This window comes from Sciurus carolinensis, chromosome 15 (genome assembly GCF_902686445.1).
Source record: "Sciurus carolinensis chromosome 15, mSciCar1.2, whole genome shotgun sequence".
NCBI lineage: Eukaryota > Metazoa > Chordata > Mammalia > Rodentia > Sciuridae > Sciurus > Sciurus carolinensis.
Genome location: NC_062227.1, coordinates 54,445,999 through 54,466,933, shown reverse-complemented (window position 1 = coordinate 54,466,933; position 20,935 = coordinate 54,445,999). Strand labels below are relative to the sequence as shown.

The 20,935-nt window shown below is 52.1% G+C and overlaps 1 protein-coding gene across 3 annotated transcripts in view; it reads left to right on the top strand.

Annotated features, from left to right (window-relative positions):
- The window catches only part of Loxhd1 (lipoxygenase homology PLAT domains 1), a 143,983-nt gene that overhangs the window by 107,684 nt on the left and 15,364 nt on the right, over positions 1–20,935 (top strand). For 2 of the 3 annotated variants that reach the window (XM_047526740.1, XM_047526737.1), the window contains 8 exons: positions 1,880–2,089; positions 2,208–2,343; positions 4,228–4,436; positions 5,329–5,514; positions 7,915–8,042; positions 11,448–11,565; positions 13,288–13,462; positions 14,981–15,166. In XM_047526740.1, the coding sequence (XP_047382696.1) occupies positions 1,880–2,089; positions 2,208–2,343; positions 4,228–4,436; positions 5,329–5,514; positions 7,915–8,042; positions 11,448–11,565; positions 13,288–13,462; positions 14,981–15,166 (1,348 nt within the window). The remainder of the gene's footprint in view (positions 1–1,879; positions 2,090–2,207; positions 2,344–4,227; positions 4,437–5,328; positions 5,515–7,914; positions 8,043–11,447; positions 11,566–13,287; positions 13,463–14,980; positions 15,167–20,935) is intronic. The other variant, XM_047526739.1, reaches the window with a different exon arrangement.

Sequence of the window (20,935 nt, the reverse complement as noted above, 5' to 3'; positions counted from 1 at the left end):
AGGTCAAGTGGATTCCTGTGATGTCCCTGACCCCAGGGACATGATGAAGTAGTGCCCAGAATTCAGGGTCAGATCACCTGAATTCAGATCCTGGTTCTAATACTTATTAGTGGGGTGATCTTGGGCAAGCTACTTAGCAACTCCATGCCTCAGCTTCCTCCTCATAAAATGGAGTTAGCTTTGAGTCACTGTGACAGTCAACTGAATTAAAACCTGTGAAGTGCCTGGCACACAGTCGAGTCCTTGTGCTGGGTATTGTCCCGGCTTGGCAGAGCTCACTCGTTCTCTGCCTGCTTGGATGCCTGGTGCCAATGCCTGGAAAATGCTTTGGTAACATGACAATGTGCCACATACAGCTAATAGATCAATTTTTGTGCACGGCAGTATTTACAGAGCAAAGAACAGGTGCTCAATAAATAAATATGTGTTAAGTGAACCAATGAATGAAATTTCGAATGCTGGAAATGCCGCCTGTCCTCCTCTGTCTTCAGATTCGGCAACTGCTACGTCACGAGAAAACTCACCCCATTCTGCTCCATCACGTTCTACTCCGTCTGCTGGCTTTGGTACTCCACCAAAACAGCTGGAGCTTTCTCTGGATCGGTTACTATTTATAGGACCTTAAGTTCAATGCTGAGCATCGAAAAAATTCCATTTCTCTAATCACTTGCTCTGGAATCTAGGGGTCACCTCTGATACCCATTTTTCTGTCACCCCTCCTCCCCGCCCACATCCGTTCAATCTTCAGATCTGGGAGCTTCTCCCCTCTAACTATCCTCCCGTCAGTTGAGTCAGCTCCATGGAGACTCAGCCCTTCCCCTTCTCACCTCGCTTATTGAACTGGCCAGGTCTCTCTGCTCCAGCCCCACCAGCCAATCCATCTTCTGCTCCCCTCAATTAACCTGTCCAAAGCTGCTGGAGTCACTACCACACTTCAGTCCTTCTGGGGTCCCCACAGAACCCAGGTCTCACCTGAACCCTTCACATGACTTGCAGACCTTCATGACACCCTGTGTGGCCTACCTGGAATGTCCCTGACAGACCACTGGGCCCAGTTTCCAGAAAGTTCGAGGCTTTCTCCTGTCTCCACACCTTTCTCAATGCTTTCTCTGAATACTGGTACGTGTGCTCAGAGAACACGGACAAGAACACTCTGTGGTTTCACTTTTTTACATAAAAGACATCATGCTATATAAATACTTCTCCAACTTGCCTTTGGCATTCAGCGGGATGCCTTGGCAATCTTTCTGTGTCAGGATATTCAAACGTAGAGGAGTTGGCTCTTCTTCGTAACCACCACGCACATCCATTCCACGGGAAAGGCTGTGCCAGAGTTGTTTAGCTTTCCCAAGAATGGAGCCTCAGCTGGCTTCCAATTTCCCCCTGTCAACTGGTACGATAAGCCTTCTTGTGCACATCTGAAAGTCTTCCTCTAAAACAGATGCAAAGAAGGGGAAGGGCTGTGTCACAGGCTGTGCCCATTTTTACTCTAATGAACTCAATTTCTGGTGTTTCAAGTTATAAGAAGATGAAGCATCCCTCATCTGTCACTGTCATGGCCATCAGGTGCCAACCCCTCACACAGTTCATCAGGGTTCATCTTCCAAACACCCACAAGTTTATCCCAAGAGAAATTTGGGCAAAGGCAGTTTTCTCCAGGGAATTGCACATATGAGTGGACGGTCGAATGGAGCCGTTACGGAAGTGAGGCCTTGAACTTGGATGCCAATCACTTCTCTCTGGGCTTTGGACCTGGAGGGTTTCCCAACTAGGATCTGTTCAGTCATAATTAGGGAGGACGGAAGGTCCTGAGAGGAAGGGGTCAGAGTGGGATGCAGTGGGATGCTCCCCACCAAGTTCCCACCCCTGGACTCCTCAGGCCGACACGTTCATCATCGAGGCTGCTGACCTGGGCGTCATCTACAAGATCAAGCTGCGCCATGATAACAGCAAATGGTGTGCAGACTGGTATGTGGAGAAGGTGGAGATCTGGAATGACACCAATGAGGACGAGTTCCTGTTCCTGTGCGGGCGCTGGCTGTCCCTCAAGAAGGAGGATGGACGGCTGGAGAGGCTTTTTTACGAGAAGGTACAGTGAGGGGTGATCAGGGCCTTAAACACGCCTATCACCATCTTATACCTGGGGCGGGTTCTTGAGGCAGAAGACGTTGGAGCTGTAACAGGCCTGAGTGATGCTTTCTGGACAGGAGTACACCGGGGACCGCAGTAGCAACTGCAGCAGTCCCGCTGACTTCTGGGAGATTGCCCTGAGCTCCAAGATGGCGGATGTGGACATCGCCACCGTGACAGGACCCATGGCTGACTATGTTCAGGAGGGCCCAGGTAAGCTGAGCAGGGAGCTCTGAAGACGGGGAGCAGGCACATGGAGATGTTTCTAGGCTATTCTCGAATGGGCTGTTCTTCAGCCCCGGGGTCATTGATCAGTTAGGTCCAGTGCTTTGTGATTTACACAGTGTTCGTATGGATTGCCGGTTTCATCCCCACAACAACCCTGTGAGGTGAGAGGTAAACTGCATTTAGAGATGGAGAAGCAAAGGCTAACAGATATGAGCTGATGATACCTTTTATCCACTGGTCCCCCACCCTGCCCTTGCCCGGACTCTCAGAACACAGATTCAGGCCAGAGGGCCTGGGACAAGCGGACAGAAGCCAACAGCAACAGCGCAAATGCCCTGCTTGTTGACAGTGCGCTCGGCCACACGAAACATGATGTCAGGTGTGGTAGGAGCGGGGAAGGCAGTACCAAGCTGGTTGGTTGGGGACATAAGTTCCATTTCTGGTTCTGACAATAAACCCAGCTTTGGACAAATCAGTCTCTCAGCTTCAGATTTTTCTTCTTCTATAAAGCAGCATCATAATTCCCTGACAAGTTCCTTTTGCCAGATTTTTGAGATAAGGTGCCTCTAGATTTGCCTACTGAACATTTAAACACACTGCTTTTCTTTCAGTCCCCGAAGCATAAGCGTGTGGCCATGTCCTACTCCAGGAGATCACATGGTGGGTCTGTGGGATCAGGCAAAGAGAGCCAATCTATGCACACACTGCCTCTCACACTGTGAATAGAGGACAGGACCCCCCACCAGAGCACCCCCAAAGTGCTTCTCCTTAGCTAAGCACTGTGATCCCTGTGGAAAGGCCTGTGGGCTCTCCTCGTGGAGACGAAACAGGGAAACACAGGTACAGAAAACAACGCATTTAATCCCACGAAGGGCTAATTTGGGAACTTTTCAGAGCTACAGATTGTATGACCCTAACCCGCTCTGCCAGGGCAGTGTCCCCCAACCCACTGAGGAAGATGGACCAGGAGGAGGACTTTCAACTCGCTATCAATCAGTAACTGCAAACGACGATGCCTGGAGGTGGTGGCTTACAGGAATGCGGATTTTTTTTGTCTTTTTCCTTCATGAGAGTTCAGAAGTAGGCCCTTTGGGACTAATCCATCAGCTTCGGTGACATCGGTCAACAGGACCCTTCAACCTGGTCACCGGGCAACCTTATAAATGGCTTGCATCCTAAAGGTTGCCCATGTCTCTAAGATGGCTCTTGGAATGGCAGCTGCCCCATCCACATTCCAAGGAGAGTCAAACCCTTTAAAGAAGGTGTTCCCAACAGCACCTGCTGGCCTGTTATGGCTCCCCATAGCTTCCAGGAGAGCGATGCTGAGTGGGGGAGCTAGAAATCTATGCCATGCTCAACCGAGCAAGTTGGTATGCTGATTAGTCTGGTTTGGTTTGGAAATGGATATCTTCTAGAACTTTCCTCTCACATGATAAATGCATATAATACATTTTTGTTACACTTCCTCAAATTCCTTTCTGTAAGAACTCGCTTTTGCCAACCTCTTTTTTGCTGATGGTGGACGCTTTTCTGCCACCTAACTCCTGCACGTGCAGAGAGGCCACTGTCCTTACCTTTTTACCTGGTCATGCTGGGTTCAAGACAATTGGCCAAAAGGGCTCTCCAAAGCTTGACACTCCGAACCAGTGACAAGGACACTCTCTTCCGTGTCCACGTTGGGAGTTACCAACTCCCTCATTCCCTGGAGAGTAGACACTGGAGGAAACTCTCCGGCTGGGAAGTTGCCTTGCACTGGGCTCTGAGAGGGAGCCGAGCCCAGCGGCCTCTGGGGCCATGGCACCTCCAGGCCTGTGGAGCGAGCCCGGCCTCCTGGCCCACTGTGAGGCCGGCCGCCACCTTCTCTTGCAGTCATTCCCTACTACGTGTCGGTGACCACTGGGAAGCACAAGGACGCGGCCACCGACAGCCGGGCCTTCGTCTTACTCATCGGAGAGGAGGATGAGCGCAGCAACCGCATCTGGCTGGACTACCCCCAGGGGAAGAGGGGCTTCGCCTGCGGCTCCGTGGAGGAGTTCTACGTCGGAGGCTTGGATGTGGGCGTCATCAAGAAAATAGAGGTGCTGGCCTTTGGGACCATGTGATGTGACCCCTGTAGGGAAGGAAGGAGATGACCAGTACATGGGGGGCTGGAGGGACTGGGGTCAGGCAGAGCAATGACCTGGAGCTCCTCAGACCCCGGAGCAGAGGGAAACCTCCCAGCCTCCATCATCCAAGAGCTGGGTGACCTTGGGCGAGTCATCCACCTCTCTGGTTCCCATGCTCCACCTGTCCACTTCTGAGATGTCCCAGGTATTAACTTTCCATCTGTGTGCAGCCAATTCTCAGATTTAATCCCTCAAAATAGCACAGTGAGTGGCCTCCCGTGGGTCCAGCCTTCTTGGAGCAAACCTGAGGTAAAAGACTCCTGTGGGTCAGGAGTCCAGATGTGAGTTAGCCAGGTCCACTCTAAAGGCCCCCCTGGGATGGAAGCAAGTCGCAGCCAGAGCTGTGATCTTGTCCAAGGTGTGGGGTCCTGTTGGCCAAATCCATTTTCTTGGGGTTGTAGGACAGAGGGCTTCAGTTCCCAGAGTTTACCTGCCGTTCCCCACTTTGTGGCTGTTTCCAAAACGTGGCAGGGTCCTTGTTCAAGGCCAGTGGAGACTCCCCTCTGCTCCAGGCCCCTCTGACTTCTTCCATCCCCAACATCCAGAGCCTCTTTCCAAGGGCTCGCCTGATGAGGCCAGGCCCACCCAGAGTCATTCTTTGATTAACTCGAAGTCCTCTGCTTAGAGACTTTAATTAGATGGGTAAAATCTTATTCATGGGAGGGCCTTGGGCCAGCGAGTGCTCAGCACACTGGAAGGAAACGTTAAGAGTCGGGGGCACAGGACAGGGAGGGGGATGTTGAACAGAAAGGACTCTCTTCCCAGTTGTACCCAGGTCCTCACAGGCTGGTGTGTCTCTTCCCAGCTGGGCCATGACGGGGCCTCCCCCGAGAGCTGCTGGCTGGTGGAAGAGCTGTGCTTGGCAGTGCCCACCCAGGGCATCAAGTACACGCTATGCTGCAACTGCTGGCTCGCCAAGGACCGGGGCGACGGCGTCACCTCTCGTGTTTTTGACCTGCTGGACGCCACGGTGGTGAACATCGGTGTGAAGGTAAGGGGACACCATGGGCGTGCCTGTAGGGCAGGGAGCAGCAGGGGAGCCTGGGCGAGGCAGTAGAGACTCATGGCGGGGGCACTCTAGCCTGACCTGCTGCGGGGCTCCCTGCGCTAGGAACAAGGGAGTACTCTCTTTGGTCTGCTGCTGTGACCTTGGGAAAATCACTTAGCCTCTCTGGGCCTGGGTTTCTCATACGCCACAAGGAGACAGTGCCTGTCAGGTCTCTCGTCCAGGATCCAGATTCCTACCACTGTGAGGACGGTGAGCTCATGAACGAGCTGTGAAGAGCTTCAGAAGCTCGGCGCTCTGCACGGGCACGCGGGGGCCGTTCTCCCAGGGGGCTCCACCAGCACCACCAGCAGGGGCACAGAGAAGGGTGACCCTTGAGACCCTCTGGGTCTCGCAGAGCAGGGAATGGGACCCTCCTCAACTGGGAAAGCCTGGAAGGCAGGAGCTCCACAGCCCTGTCCTTGTTCTCCATCCAACTGGCCAAATGACCTGGGCAAGTTGTGAGAACTCAGGCCAGGGCCAGGCAGGGCACAGGACGCCTGCGTGTCTGGAACCCAAGGACACCCAGTCAGTCGGCGGCCTGACCCCGTGGCCTCTCTGTGTCTCACAAGCCGTGGGATCAACAGAAACCCCAGCCCTTATCTCTGTCTCTGAATCCAAACCCATGGGCAGCTCATCTGTCCCACAGAGGTAAGGACGGAGCTGACGGGCCCTGCCTATCTTGGGCGTGGAAATGGCAGGAGGGTCTGAGTTCTGGATTCTAAAACCCTTGATGGGCAGCAGCAGGCTTGCCTGTGCCTCCTCTGCAGAAGAGTAGGGAGCGGAACTTTCTGCGGTCCAGGCAGCTCCTGCTCCCGACATCTTCAGCGGCCGGCTGCACAGTGTGGGTGAGCGGCCACCAGGCCCTCTGCCCCCGCCCGCTTGCCAGCTGAGTGCGCCTGTGCGTGCGCCACCCGTGCAGGGCAGCTGCGCCTCCTCCCAACTCTCCAGTCCAGAGGATCCAGGTTCATATCACCGCTATTCACAGAACAAAAGAACCCAGGTTTGTCCCTGTACAAAGAACCCCAGGGCTCTCTGGACTGGCCCTCTCCCCAGGACACCTGATACCAGACCGGATTTACAGGAGCCCTGCTTCTGTCTCTTTTTGGAAACACCAATTACATAAAAAGCGATGCGTCTGTGTAAAGGAGAGAAAGGTGGACGCAGAGAACAGGGGTGACAGGGCCAGTCCTCGGAGGCCGGTCTCCACGGGGCCACCAACGTGCTCCTTTTGATCATTCTATTTTTTATGCCTCTCTGGATAAGAGCATGAAAGGGTCGGGCTCCATGTGTGTCCCCGTGGCCCCTCCTGCCCACCACCAGTGCCCGCTGCAGTGGGCGGCGTGGGGGGCTCCTGAAAGCAGGAGAGCTGTCCTGTGCTCCCTCTGCAAGTGGCTCTGAGCCCCTGGGCTGGGCCTGCAGTGTTTGGGGGAAGATTCCAGGTGGTGCTAGAAAAGCATCCAGCAGGCGCAGTGGCCTGGGCATGACCACTGTGGTGAAGGCAGGATGTGGCAGCCACCAGGGATGGAGTGGGCCATGGCTGCTCAAAGGAGCCGCCAGCCTGGGCTGCCCCACCTCTCCTGGGTTCTAACCCTGGGTGTCAGTCTTCACGCGCCTCGTGGGGGAGAATGGAGGACGAGAGCCCAGCACCAGGCACACCCCAGAACACCTGTGGCGGGGATGCCTCTTGCCACCAGGCTGCCTCTCAGAGGGTGGCCAGGGCGGGGCCTCGGTAGGGCCAGGCTCTCCCTGCCGTCCAGTGGGGACAGCAGGAGGGAGTCCAGCCTTCTTGGAGCAAACCTGAGGTAAAAGAGCAAAATCCAGGTCTAAAGCCAAAATTGTGTGAATGGGTGACTGTCGTATTCACCAACGGCTTGAGGCCGAGCACCTTCGGGTGTCACTCCAAGGACAACGCTTGCTCACAGACGGCGGTGTAAGCTGGCTGTGGCGGGAAGTGGGGCACCTGGAGCTGAAGCCAGCCCCAGGTCAGGCCCAGGGCCGGGCGCAGACATGGACTGCCTGTAGCCCACTCCACCCTACCTGCCTGATGGCGCAGAGACAGGCCGGCAAGTGGTGGGGTCTGCACAGGGTCAGCAGCTGGCAGGTGGCAGCTCTGGGATTCAGATGAGCTCGGATGATCTCAAAGGCCTCTGTCCTGCCAGCGCGGTTGGACTGACCGAGACGCAGTGAACCTGGGCTTCCAGTCACCTTCCTGCCGCACGGCGCGCCCTCCGCCAGGCCGAGGTCTCCAGGGCTGGGCACTGTGGGGCCTGCCAGGGGCAAGACGGAGGCAGGCTGGGTGGGTCGACGGGTGGGGAGGCTCAGGACTGTGTCCCTCCACGGCAGGTGCTTTACGAAATGACGGTGTGGACCGGCGACGTGGTCGGCGGGGGCACCGACTCCAACATCTTTATGACGCTCTATGGCATCAACGGGAGCACAGAGGAGGTGCAGCTGGACAAAAAGAAGGCCAGGTACACCAGGGTCCTCTTCCCTCGCCCCTCCTCCCTCCAGCCCTCCATCCCCGGCCCCACGCGGCCTCGGTGTGAGTGGCGAGTCTCCCACACCCCTGCACACCCTGGGACCCCCGCCACCACACCTCTGCCACTCTGTCTCAATACCTTCTTCTCTTTCGAGAGCCAGCCTGGGCCCCCTCCTCCAGGGAGCCTTCCTGGACCACCTTGGCCCGTGCAGGTCCTTCTTCTTCTTTTTTTTTTTTTCATTTGGTCACTTGAAAAATGTCCGCCGTGAGACCGATGGATGAGTTGCTAGTGCCTCATCCTTGTTAATGTCTTTACTTTTGTCCACTATACTGTCAGATGCAGTCGTGAGGGAAAGTTGGGGGAGGGGTACCCGACACTCCTCTTATTTTTTGCAATTTTTCTGTTTAAAGCAATTGCAAAACAAAACGCAATTCATTCCCCAAAACATTCAAAAAATGAATGCGCACCGACTCCGGCTGGGGAGGGAGCAAGTCCGGGAGGGCCCAGCCTGCACCCGTGCTCCTCCTGTCCCAGGTGCACGGAGGTCTGCTGCCATTCACAGGGGCTGGCGTGTGCCAGGCATGGCTCTGAGCCAGGCGTGGTGACTCCCAGGCCTTTCCGTGACCCCCTGAGGACACTCCCTATTGCCCCATTTTCTAAGTGAGACCACCAAGGCACAGAGAAGGGAAGTCCTAACGCTCCAGGCGCTGTAGCCAGGAGGCGGTGGCCCTGAGCACTGTGTCAGAGGAGCCCCAGTCTCATGCGTTAGGTTCTCTTAAAACAGGGACCAGAAAGGATGGCCAGGTGAGCCTCCTGGAGCGCTCGGTCCGTGGCGGGCATTGGGCCTCTACTGGGCCAGCACGGGGCTTGAGTTGGTTTTCCACGCTCAGCCATTGTCCTTCAAACACCCCTGGACCTTAAAACCAGAGGAGGCAGACTCGGGGTCCAAGCCTAGCATTTTTAAAACTCAGCCATGGCTGCTTTCCCCTGACTCCCAGTGCCCCTTGGCCATCTGGAGACGGTGAGATCCAGGGTGGCTTCCTTCTGAATCCCTCCAGCTCCTGGCTCCAGCCTTGCAGGTGGCGGGTGGGTGGGCCACTCCGTGAGTAGCTCTGGATCCTCACGGGGGAGGTGGTGCTGAGGATGGTGATCTCACTGATGATGACGATGATTGGGATGAGGATACCGAAGCTCTTTCTCGGGGACCAGGCGGGGATTTCCTCCCATGGACAGAGCAGCGATTAGAGCAGGAGCTTTGCCCACCCTTGGCAGCTTCTCCCGGGGCCCAGGAGTTTTACCTGCGTCTTCTTAGCACTTCTGCCCTCTCACTATCCAGCTCCTGGTTCCTTCTGGAATTCTTCCTCGAGCAACTAGCAATGGGGATGACAAGAAGAATAGTGAACACTGACCAGGCCAGGCACGGTGGCCAGTGCCTTTCGATCTACACTAAGGCACAGCACCCCCGTAGTATGCTACATTAGCATCTCCACTTACAATAAGGTGCCTGAGACACAGAGATGAAGTAACTTGCCCGAGGTCACACAGCCAGTAAGAAAGGGGATTGGGATTTGAACTCAGGCAGTCGTGGGGTTGGTCACCATCACTAGGTGTGGCAGAGACTCACAGGCTGTCAGAGGAGGGGAAACGTTTTCCAGTGAAGTGTTATTTTTGGCAGGGCGAGACTGGAGGTGCACGGGGAAGGACGGGCTCTCCCGGGTGATTGGATTAGAGAGCAGAGTCGGGTCTCTGGTTGGTCCTAAGTTGGGAACAGGAACAAAACAGGGGAGCCAGCGGTCACTGACCAGGTCTTAACCATCCTGAGCCAATTTCTGTAGAAGCTGGGGCTCCCTGGGAGGCAACCACGGAAGCTGCGGGTGACGGTTCTATCGTCACGCATGGCCTGGCCGTTGTCCCTGTGCCCGTGCATGTTCGGTCCCTGTGGCCCTCACCTCTGAACTGCCACCCTAACCCCACCCCACCCCTAATTCCTGGATTTTCTCTGGCTACTCATCTCCCGTCCACAGTCCACCTCACTGTGCACGATGGCTGGCGGCGGGGAGGGGAGGCCCCAGCCCCGGGAGTATCCAAATTCCAAACGTGTGGCTTGAGGGCGAACAAGCCCATCCTCGTCCACACGGCCCTATTGCCCGTGCTTCCAGGCCCCTCGTCAGTCGAAGCGTTTCTCTGAGTGAAGATCTAGCCTGTGAGGACGGCCATGGCGTTCAGTTCCGCGGTCGGTCAGCCCAGATCTCCTCCCGAGGCCTGTGCTGTTTTATCGGGTGCGGCGGAGGTTTCTCCTGCCTCCCGGGGTCCCTGCCAGGGGTGTCTGCATCTCGATGGGGGACTGGATAGAAAGACCCGCAGAGCATATGTCACAGGCCTAGACGAGCTCCCCAAGAGAGGCCACGTGACCAGAGAGGACAGAAGCAGAGGCCAGAGCCCAGCTGGGTCCACGGCCACGCACCCTGCGGCACCCCCAGCTGCAACCCCACCTTTGGAGAGCTTCTCACTTCTAATCGTCATAAATGCACACCGGCAAGTCACCAGGAGAGGGCAGGCTCCGTTCCCCACTGCCTAGAGGACTAGGCCTCCTTAGTTCTCACTTGGCAGCACTTGCGGTCTCAGCCCCGACCCCCGCCGGCTGTGGCCTCATTTTATAAATATGCCTCGTATCCAAGGAAGCATAACAATTGCCACTCAGAGCTGTCTCTTCAGGGCCACCTGCATCACTGCGAGGGGCTTATCAACGGTATCACCTGGAATCAGTCAGCCACCAAGCAATCAGTCACCATTGAAGGTCACATTGTACATGTGGCAGTGTGGGAGGAGCAGTAAGGAATAAAGACAGAGCATCTCTGAGATGATGAGGTCATTCGGCAGAAAAATAATAATAGCAACAAAAGCCGCATTACTGTCTATTTGCTACCCCTGTACAGGTGCCCGTGGCATTACCCAATCCCGAGCCACTGGGTTCCGTTGCGCAGATTGCACATGGAAACATGTGAATGATGCCTTCTATAGTCGTGCAGTGCACAACCTGCCCCACCATTCATGGTGGCCCTGTCACTCAGAATCTCATTTAAAGCTTTTCAGGTATGAAATTCTGTTTGCCTTTAAAGTTGATTTCACATCCATTTGGTCCCCGTGAATGTTTTCTAAGATTGCAGGGTTAATGTCGTTCTCCTTACAGATGAGAAAACCCAGGCTCAGAAAGGAACTGGGACTGTTCATGTGACTTAGCAGAATGTGATTAGAACCCAGAACTAGTAGGTCTTGGCTCTGGGTCATTTCTACCCAGTAAACACATCCGGAGTGCCAGAGGTGGAGGCTTATCCCAAGCCTGGTCTCTGGCCATGGCCGGCTTCCCCTCCTCAGGCCTCTGCTCCCCACTCCCAGGTTTGAGCGGGAGCAGAACGACACCTTCCTCATGGAGATCCTGGACATCTCTCCCTTCACCAAAATGCGCATCCGCATCAACGGCCTGGGCAGCCGGCCCGAGTGGTTCCTGGAAAGGGTAACACATCTGGACCTCACTCCCGCTTCGAGCCACTGTGCACCTCTCCTCCCCGTTCTTTTGGGTTATCAGTGGACATTTGCTAAAGTGCAAATGTCACGGAAGAGGGTGATACGTGAGCCCAGCCATGAAATTCAATGCGCCCTTTGGCATGAATTAATCAGAGGACATCGTTTACTTAAGGTGTCCAGTGAGAGTCCAGGCAGCTGCCAGAGAAGATGGCATGGACACAGCCCGGGGGAGGGGAGGCCTGGCCTGGGAGGGTCGAGATGGGGCAGCAAGAACCAGGACAGAGGGACTTTCACCGAGGGAAGCTTAGGCAGGATGGCCAGGGAGATGGCGGCTGCCTGAGTCCACCCCTGCCTTCTCCCACAGGGGTTGAGGCAGCCCACCCCAGCGGCCTGCCCCGACCCTGGTCCTGGGCCCTCAGTGGGCTGGAGCAGCCTCGGGCTGACATGCTGACACCTGCACAGCAGCAGCTGGATTTCCGGGTCCTGCTTCAGTCAGGTCCCCCGTACACACACACCACGCAGCCACGGACTCTGTGTCCACCAGGGGAAGGAGGCGGCTCGATCCTCCTCCTGGGACCTCGCTTTCAGGGCTTCCTCACTTGTGGGGAGCTGGCCTCCAGGCTGCCTGCTCCAAGGAAGGCCACCAACCCTCCTGTTCTGGAGCAGAGAGGAGGTTCCAGAGCCAAGCGGTTCCCTAGGGCCAAGCGGGATGCGTTTCCCTGGGAACTAACGTGACGCCAGGGCCTACCATGCTTCCCAAGCTGGTGCCCTCGGCAGCTGAGGGGAGCCTTGCCTGCAGCCCCCCTCACAGCAAGGACAATGGCCCTGGTGACAGAGATGACCGTCCTGCAGACACGGCCTCGGTGTCACATGGACCCTGGGCGCCCCAACGTGCTGGTGGGGGCAGGCCTGCCCTCAGTGCAGCGTGCAGCAGTGTCCAGGGGCTGCCCGAGCAGAGATCCGCCCACTGGAGTGCTGGGCATTCATCTCACGGGGCTGCAATCCCAAGGTGTCAGCAGGCTCCCTGAGGCGTCCTGTGGCCCTGTCCCCACATGTGTGGCTGCCTCTGTGGCCACGTTCCCCCTGGTGTAAGGCACAGAAACGTGGGTCATATAGGATTAGGGCCCACCCTCCCGACCTCGTCGTAACTGATCGCACCTGTAACGACCTGTTTTAAATACAGGCTCATCCTGAGGGGCGAGGTGAGGTCACGCCCTACAGGTTAAGCTTCCGCGTTCAGATCTGGGGGTGGGGGACACGATTCACCCATCACACAACCCTCCCCTCGTCTCCTTCTGGTCCCGTGTCCACCTAAGGCGATTTGTCCTATGTTCCCTCAGGCTTCTCCTCCCCTGTTCAGCCAGTAACGGGTTTTTCTTGAGCCAACAATATGGTGCCCATGCCAAGGACAAGCTGGCAAACTGCTCCCAGGTGTTGACGGGGGATAGTGGCTTGGTCAGCCTGTTCTTCTGCCACTTGTTCAAGCACTTCCTGTGCCCCAGGACAGGATCAAATCCCACATCTCCAAATCCCATGGCTTCTCAGACCCTATGCAGGACACAGGGCAGGGTCCTTGCGCTGGAGAGGGGCTCGAGTCTGAGCCACCGAGCTCCTCCTGGCTCTGGGACCTGGTCTGGGGATGGGGAAGGGCTGCCTTGCAGGTGGGGCTGGTAGGTGAGAGTGGGCTTTCTCACACGGGGTTCCTCCCCAGATCCTCCTGAAGAACATGAACACTGGCGATCTGACCATGTTCTACTATGGAGACTGGCTGTCCCAGCGGAAGGGCAAGAAGACCCTGGTGTGTGAAATGTGTGCTGTCATCGACGGGGAGGAGATGATGGAGTGGACCTCCTACACCGTCACAGTGAAGACCAGCAACATCCTGGGTGGGCTGGGGTCCCTCCCCACTCCCGCTACCCTTGCCCCCGCCCTAAGGTTTTGACTCAGGACCTGGTTTCCAGGCAGGGCCCTTTTCCTCAGATGGCCTTCCAAAAGCTAGTCAATCCAGGTCACTTCCACTATGTGTCACTTTCTGCCTGGACCAAGCATTGCCTCCCAGGGACTCAATGGGCCCCTTTCCTGCTCCCTCAGGGAAGTAGCAGGAGGAGGTATGGCCCACGCTTTTGTAAAGCTTGACCCACAGCCTGCCATCTTCCTGCTGTGACCGGGTGCCCCTCATCCAGGTGCTTTGCCTCTTGGGGACCTGGGGTTCCCTCCCGCATTCACATGCTTGGTGGCCATCCGCCATGTGCTGACTTTGGCCTCAGGGCTTAGGACAGAGGTGTGACTCTCAGGGCCCTCGCAGGTCTGACGTTCTGGTGGAGCAGACACAGTCTGCATGGTGAGGCTCTGAGAGGTACCAGCCCAGGGTGCTGCTGCAGGACTCAGAGGGGTGTGCCTTACCTACCCGGGCATCAGGGGTGAGGTCCTGGGGACTTCCCAAGGGTGACTTCCCAAAGTCAAGTCCAGAGACACAAGCAGAAGTCAGTTAGGCCGATGGGACACTCAGAGTCTTCCAAGCAAAAGTCCTAGCATGTCAGAAATGGAAGGTGACAGGGACCAGACTCTGATCTAGCCATGGAGGCAAGGACTCCTATCTTCCCGCCCTCCGTGACAAGCCCACTCTCCAGGATCCACTGCAAGGAATTGGGAGAATTCATTCACACCAATTCTAAGTGACCATGGAGGATTAACGTGGTTAGCTTACATTTTCAACAAAGAAGCCTTTGGGCCGAGAAGTGAAGCTCTCGTGATAGAATCTCAGGCAGAGATGATGGGTGGGTAAATTCACTCCTCACGCTGAAGCGTTTATCCTTATTGCTTGAAGTTCCAAGTGTCCACATGTTTTCAAGGTCTTCTATGCCCTTAGAATGTGCTTTCAGAAAACAATTGATAAGTTCATTGATAATAGCAGGGATGTGTCAGAAAAGTGTCCCAGGGCCACCTCTTCCCAAAGCACTTGCTTTCCGACTGGGGTCAATATCTCTCTTTGGCTTAAGCAAATGATATGAAGTTCCAGTAGAAATGTCAAAAGTGGATTTAGGGAGTGCAGAGCTTCCCTTCTGTATTTTTAACTGTAGATCCAGTCTATATGGCATGCCTTTTAAGTTTGGGAGTATTTCCCAGAAATAGATGCATTTCTGTCTAAAACATTCACAGTTACTATGACTGCAGCTAGACCAGCAGCCTATACAAGGCACAAAGAGAAGGCGAAACACAGCATTAAAGACCCAAGAGTTCTAGAACCCCTGCCAGTCCTTTCTGACCTCCTCCTTGGTCTTGTCACCTCTGAACCCTGTCCATCCACACACCTTGCTCCTCTGAGGAGACCAGAAGCAAAGCCAGGGCAAGCGGGTGGTGTGTCCCAGACTGGTACCGAGAGCCTCACTGTGCACCCTCCCCAGGGGCAGGCACGGATGCCAATGTGTTCATCATCATCTTCGGGGAGAATGGGGACAGCGGGACCCTGGCCCTGAAGCAGTCGGCCAACTGGAACAAGTTTGAGCGGAACAACACAGACACCTTCAACTTCTCGGACATGCTGAGCTTGGGTCACCTCTGCAAGCTGAGGGTCTGGCACGACAACAAAGGTAGTCCCCACTCAAGGTCAGGGAGGCGGGAAGGGCAGCCCTAGGCTCCCCGCAGCACAGGAGCCCTTCCCGCCCTGCCTGGCAGCTCGGTCGCTCCAGCAGTCCAGCAGGCAGAGTGACACAGGGAATTGTGCCATTCGAGGCTTCCATCCGTGAGTGCCAGCGTTCCTGGACGTGCACTGGAGAGGAAGCTCGGGTCCTCCTGCAGTCCCCCGGGGTGGTTATGGGCCCTTCGCTTTGTGAAGTCAGAGCATGAATTCTACTCGGTTCAGGTGTAACAATTAAGAAAAAAATTCTTGCTGGGCCTGGTGGTGCATATGCCTGTAATCCCAGCAACTTGGGAGGCTGAGGCATGAGGACCGCAAGTTCAAAGCCAGCCTCAGCAACAGGCTTTAAGCAACTTAGCAAGACCTTGTATCCAAAAAAATAAAGAAAGAAAGAAAAATAAAAATAAAAAGGACTGGGAATGTGGCTCAGTTGATGGGTTCCCTGGGTTTAATCCCCAATACCAATCAAAAGAAAAAAGTCTGGACTGGGCATGCAGCTTAGCAATAGAGCATTTGCCTGGCATGTAAGAGGCCCTGGGTTCTATCCCCACCACTGAAGAGAGAGAGAGAGAGAGGGAAGATAGAGGAGATAGAAGAGCTAGCTCACCAAATTTACTGCCCATGGATTTTTTTTTTAATAAAGGGTTACACTTGCTTATATATAATAGTAAACCTAAAAGTGGCCAAGTTCAAGTTTGGTAAATACAAACTGGAATAAGAAATAAGCCAAATGAGAAGTTTATTTTTTAACTGCAGAGTGCCTAGGGAATACTTTGTCACCTCTGGAACTGCGGTGATGTTCATGACTTCAGCATTTCTTTGGTTATCGTTTTCCTGCCTTCAGTCCTGTTTTTTCTGTCTTGGGATCTCTAAGTTCTATTATGTGTTAGAGTCAAGTGGTTCCTTATTAAACCTGGCCTCCTCATGCATCCTGCTGCCTAACTCGTCCCTCTTGCCTGACTTTGAACCCAGCCTCCACCCAGCTGTCTGCTCGAGGCCTGTGGCCTTTGCCAGGTCTCCTGCTTCCTGCCTCCAGAGCTGTCCTGGTGCTGTGTTTCTCCCCACCTCTTCCAAATCCCCACCGCAGACAGGCTCGTCCATCATGGTCACTGATGAAGTCCAACTCAGCAGTTGGTGACCTCTTTTTCCTACACGAGTTGCACCATTTGGCTTTAACATGGGTTCAACAGTTAAAATGCTTCCCATAACATGGGCTAAGCTCAATTTAGACACAGATAAAATAGCCATTCTTTGAAGCAATAAAATAATGAATGCCTTCACCACACTTCACAGTTTTCCTATTGCCTGTGTATCCATTCAGTCATTCATGTACCGAACATCTGAAATGGTCCCCAGATGCCTGGAACTCTGGGAGGTATGAAGGATACTAACATTTGATCTTTAAAATCACTTTGTGAATGTCCACAACAAAAGCACTTTATTGCCCCTCTCTTCTACAACCAATGAATATCGAGACTCAAGGTTTGAAATGTCACCAGCAGTCAACTGCAGGTCTTCTGTGCCTGCTCTGACATGCCACACTGTGTGCCAGCCCATCCTGTCAGTCACAGTTCTGCAAAGAACCTGTTACTCAATATGCATTGTTAATTCATAAACATCGAACTCACAATCAACAGCACTATAATCATACCTGAATGAAGCTTATCTAACAGGGTTTTTTTGGTATGGAACATCATCTACCTCTTGCATTTAGAACACTGAATAGCACTCTAGGCTGGAGCCTGTGCATGATGTTTGGAGGTCATTTTGAAACAATGAATTCACCATAAGAAGCACAAAAATGTGAAAACCATGGTGTTAAGCAGGAAAAAGACACTTGCTTACAATGTAAGAGCTAGAAGAAAAAGGAAGTGTAGCTTCGTCCAGCCTCATCCAGGAACACGTGCATCAGGTGACTCAAAGTGTTCACCACTCTGCACGTGTCCGTGAGTAATCATATAAGTAATAATTTGGGGGTCACAAATGAAATATAGCAAATAGGGAATTCACAGAAATGTAACATGTCAATAATAAGGACTAGCTGTGTGTGTTGAGCACTCACTGTCAGGCATTATGGACAGAGCTGGGTATAGAGTAGTGCACAGCGGACAAGGTTCCTGTCACTTGCCAAGAGCTTGTAGCAAAAAGTACATTTATTTCTGGACAAGAACAACTCAGAAGAGGAAAAGTTTATTTTAGGCTCATGATTTCAGAGGTTCTATCCATGGTCAGTTGACTCTACTACTCTGGGTTCAAGATGATTCTGGAACATTATGGCAGAAGGATGTGGCAGAGGAAAGATACTCATGGCATCCAGGAAGCAAAAAGAAAGCGAGCGAGCAAGGAGCCAGTGACATAATATAAATCCCAAGGGTACACTCCCAGTGACATACTTCCTCTATCACATCCCACCTGCCTGTAGTTATCACCCAGTAATCCATTTTAATCATTACTCTATCAAATGGATTCATCCACTGATTAGGTTACAGCTTTCACCATCAATTTGTGTCACCTCTGAACATTCCTTCACTGTCTATCAATAAACTTATTGGAGGACACCTCTAGTAAGCTAGAGCAGATTCCTAAGAATTACAGAATTTAAGGTTATTAAAGGGAAGGAAGAAGATGAAGGAGGAGATCATCCTTACATTTCGTACTTCAGCCTCATCTGGGGAATTCTATAATGCTGAGGATTTTTCACCCACCACAAAATCCCAAGATATGGCATGTTGGTTCCTGACTATAAAGTTTCCTGGACATAAATTTAATGGAGGAAACATGAAGCCAAATTTTGTTTCAAATAGCAAAGCAAATAAAAACATTTAAAATGTTTATTTCTCCCTAGCAAATTCTCAGAGTCTCTTAATGAGAAGTTTTTTACACAGTCAACCATTGAAGTCACTGTACTGAAGAGAATGGAGGAGGAGATGAATAGCCTTCTGTCATTCAAGGATTCGTGTTTATTAGACAAGAGTGCTCTTCATTTCCTCCTAAGAACTGGCCCTACCACATACATTTTAAAAAAATGTCAGGGAACCTTTCTTACCGAGCCTCACTCTCTCTGTTTCCTGGTCCTTTTTGGAACGTGGAATAGCCTCTTATTCCTGATTATTTCAATCCATTCAGAGAATGGTGTGGTATATTTGTGTTTGAGAATAAGACTCTTTAAGATTAATTACTTCCATTCAAAAAGATTTATCTTTTCTTCACTCTCGTCTCTCTAATAGCTCTGTGAACTTCGAGGTCAGTCCATGTTTAGATTTCACCTTGTGTGAAATCACTTACATCTATTGGCCAAGCTAGTTGTCATTCTTAAGTAGATACTCGAGAGCTATCTTTGCACCTGCAATTCTCTTTTCCTACTAAATTCCTATGCATCATTCAAAACCCAAAGTAACCCTTGCTTTCTTCATGAAGTACCCTGATTCTCCCAAATAAAGACAAGTGTCCCCTGCTCTGTGCTTCTAAACTTCTCTCTTCATACCTCTATTTGTACCACCCATAGTGCTGAATTGTGATTGTCTTGTCAATTGCAACTGGCCTTGAATCTTTCAAGGGTAGAGATCTCATTTGACTGACATTTGTATTCTCAGTGCCTTACACTTAGTAGGTCCTTAATAATTATGTGAGAGAAGGAATAAATTGATGTCAATCAGCTTGCAGCAGTTTCTGGATCATAAATGAATTCTGGCACAAGAATTTCCTCTTTTCTAGACTTCCCCAGAGATCTCTCTCTAGATGTTGAGAGGTCTTCAGATGTAGCATATCTAACAATCTTAGTAAAGCACATGTAATTCTCCACAGGTAGATTGAACAGTGCCTCCACTCCCCAAATCCTTGCTTAACCACCACCTCAGAATGTGATTATATTTGGAAATAGGATCTTGGAAGACAGAATCAGTTAAGGATATGGAGATGAAGTAATTCTTGATTTATGGTGGGCCAGAAACCCAAAGATGACTGTGTCCTTATAAGAAGTCAAGGAACATGAAGAGAGATAGACAGGAAATTATGTGAAGGAGACAGAGAATGGAGTGCAGAAAGAGTTACAAGCTAAGGAACACAGAGGATTTCTGGGAGCCACCAAAGCCACAAAGAGGCAGGGAAAATTTTTTTCTGGAGCATCCAAAGAGAGAATGACCTTGCCAATACCTCAATTTCAGATTTCTGGTCTCCAGAACTGTGAAATTATATGTTGTTTTGTTTTGTTTAAAGACACGAAGTTTGTGGTAATTTTTTTTATGGCAACTCTAGGAAAATAATACATTAGGGAAGAATCTTCTGGAAATACTAAAGACCTGCCTAAGTCCCAACTCAGTCATGCCTTTGCAGCAAAGAACCCATGCCAAGACCTGCTGCTGGGTAAAAAAACATCCAAGGCCACCGGACTGAGGAAAAACACAAAATCAGAATGCAGTTCTATTAGAGAGTCCAATGTCAGCAGGACTAACTGCAGCAGCTTAGAGCACAAGGCTGAGTCGCCCAGGGTCATATCACAAGGTGGTGTCAAGTAGCGATCTGTTTGACAAACATGTTGCTCCTAAATTTTACACCAGGGGTCTCCACAGTCCTGATATCAGTTTAGAGGTAATGGGACACAAAACCCAACTGTTCCCTAGGCATGAAAAATACAAAACTTCTAGAACTGGCAGGCATCATAGACTAGCTCTGATGCCACCTGGACTTGCCATCCATCCCAGCCCCTGGAACTTAGGGCCTGTGACCTGACTCCCACCTGTATCCTACCATGATTCTACCTCCCTGCTTATGGCTAACAAACTCTCTCATGTCCCCACCTTCTCCCTGAAAGTTTTTCCTATTGTCCTACCTTGCCTTCAGAACAGTGTGCATGTGTGTAGCTATGTTCTGTCTTCTTTACTTGACTCTCAGCTCACACACACCATTGTCTGGTTCATTGTTCTTTCCCTGATGTCTATCACATGCCTGTGATATAATAGGGACTTAATATAGTTTAATTGAATTTAATTATACTCTTACTTTAGTCTCTCAGATCCTTCCTTGTCTTTTCATGCCTTAGTCTTAGGGAACTCAGTTTTTTCCAGAAGATTTTCCTTGCTTTTGAAGATTGGGTTCTGGCCATAAACTTTGGAGTCATGACTAAGTCCTTTGATACTCTCTGCCCCCTCTGCCAGACATTGGACACATGTCTAGACTTTCTCAGTTTTTTATGCCTTTTTTCCACTCTGCAAAAGTCTGACAGTCAATTCGTCAATTTCTTTTCTCTCATTGCAGTCAAAACTCCAAAAGAGGAGGGAGGCTCTTCAGCACCACGGACAGCTCTAGACAGTTCCACCAGGGCAGCAAGTTGCTATTGCCATTTAGACACCAGGCTCTCCCCAAAGCTTGGTACCTCGTCCCACACCCACTTTACCTTGTGACCTTGGCCCCATAATGGCTCTTGAGCTTAAAGAAATTCTTTGTCATGGATGTGATCTTTTCCTTGTAGGCAGAGAAGGGACTTAGGGTCTGAAAGCAGGATAATACCACTGGCAGGTCTTAAGGCTCAGCAGGGAAAGGAAGATTTCTGTGTCCTAAATGAGCCTATGTGATCAGAATGCCAGGGTCATGAGAGCCGCAGAGAAGTCTAGGTCCTATGCCCAACTTCACTTTATAGTAACTTTCTCCTCTGGAAATGGAAGTTTAAATATTAATACAAACTAAGTCTGCTAAACATGTCTTCAGCTCTCTCTGTGCTATACTT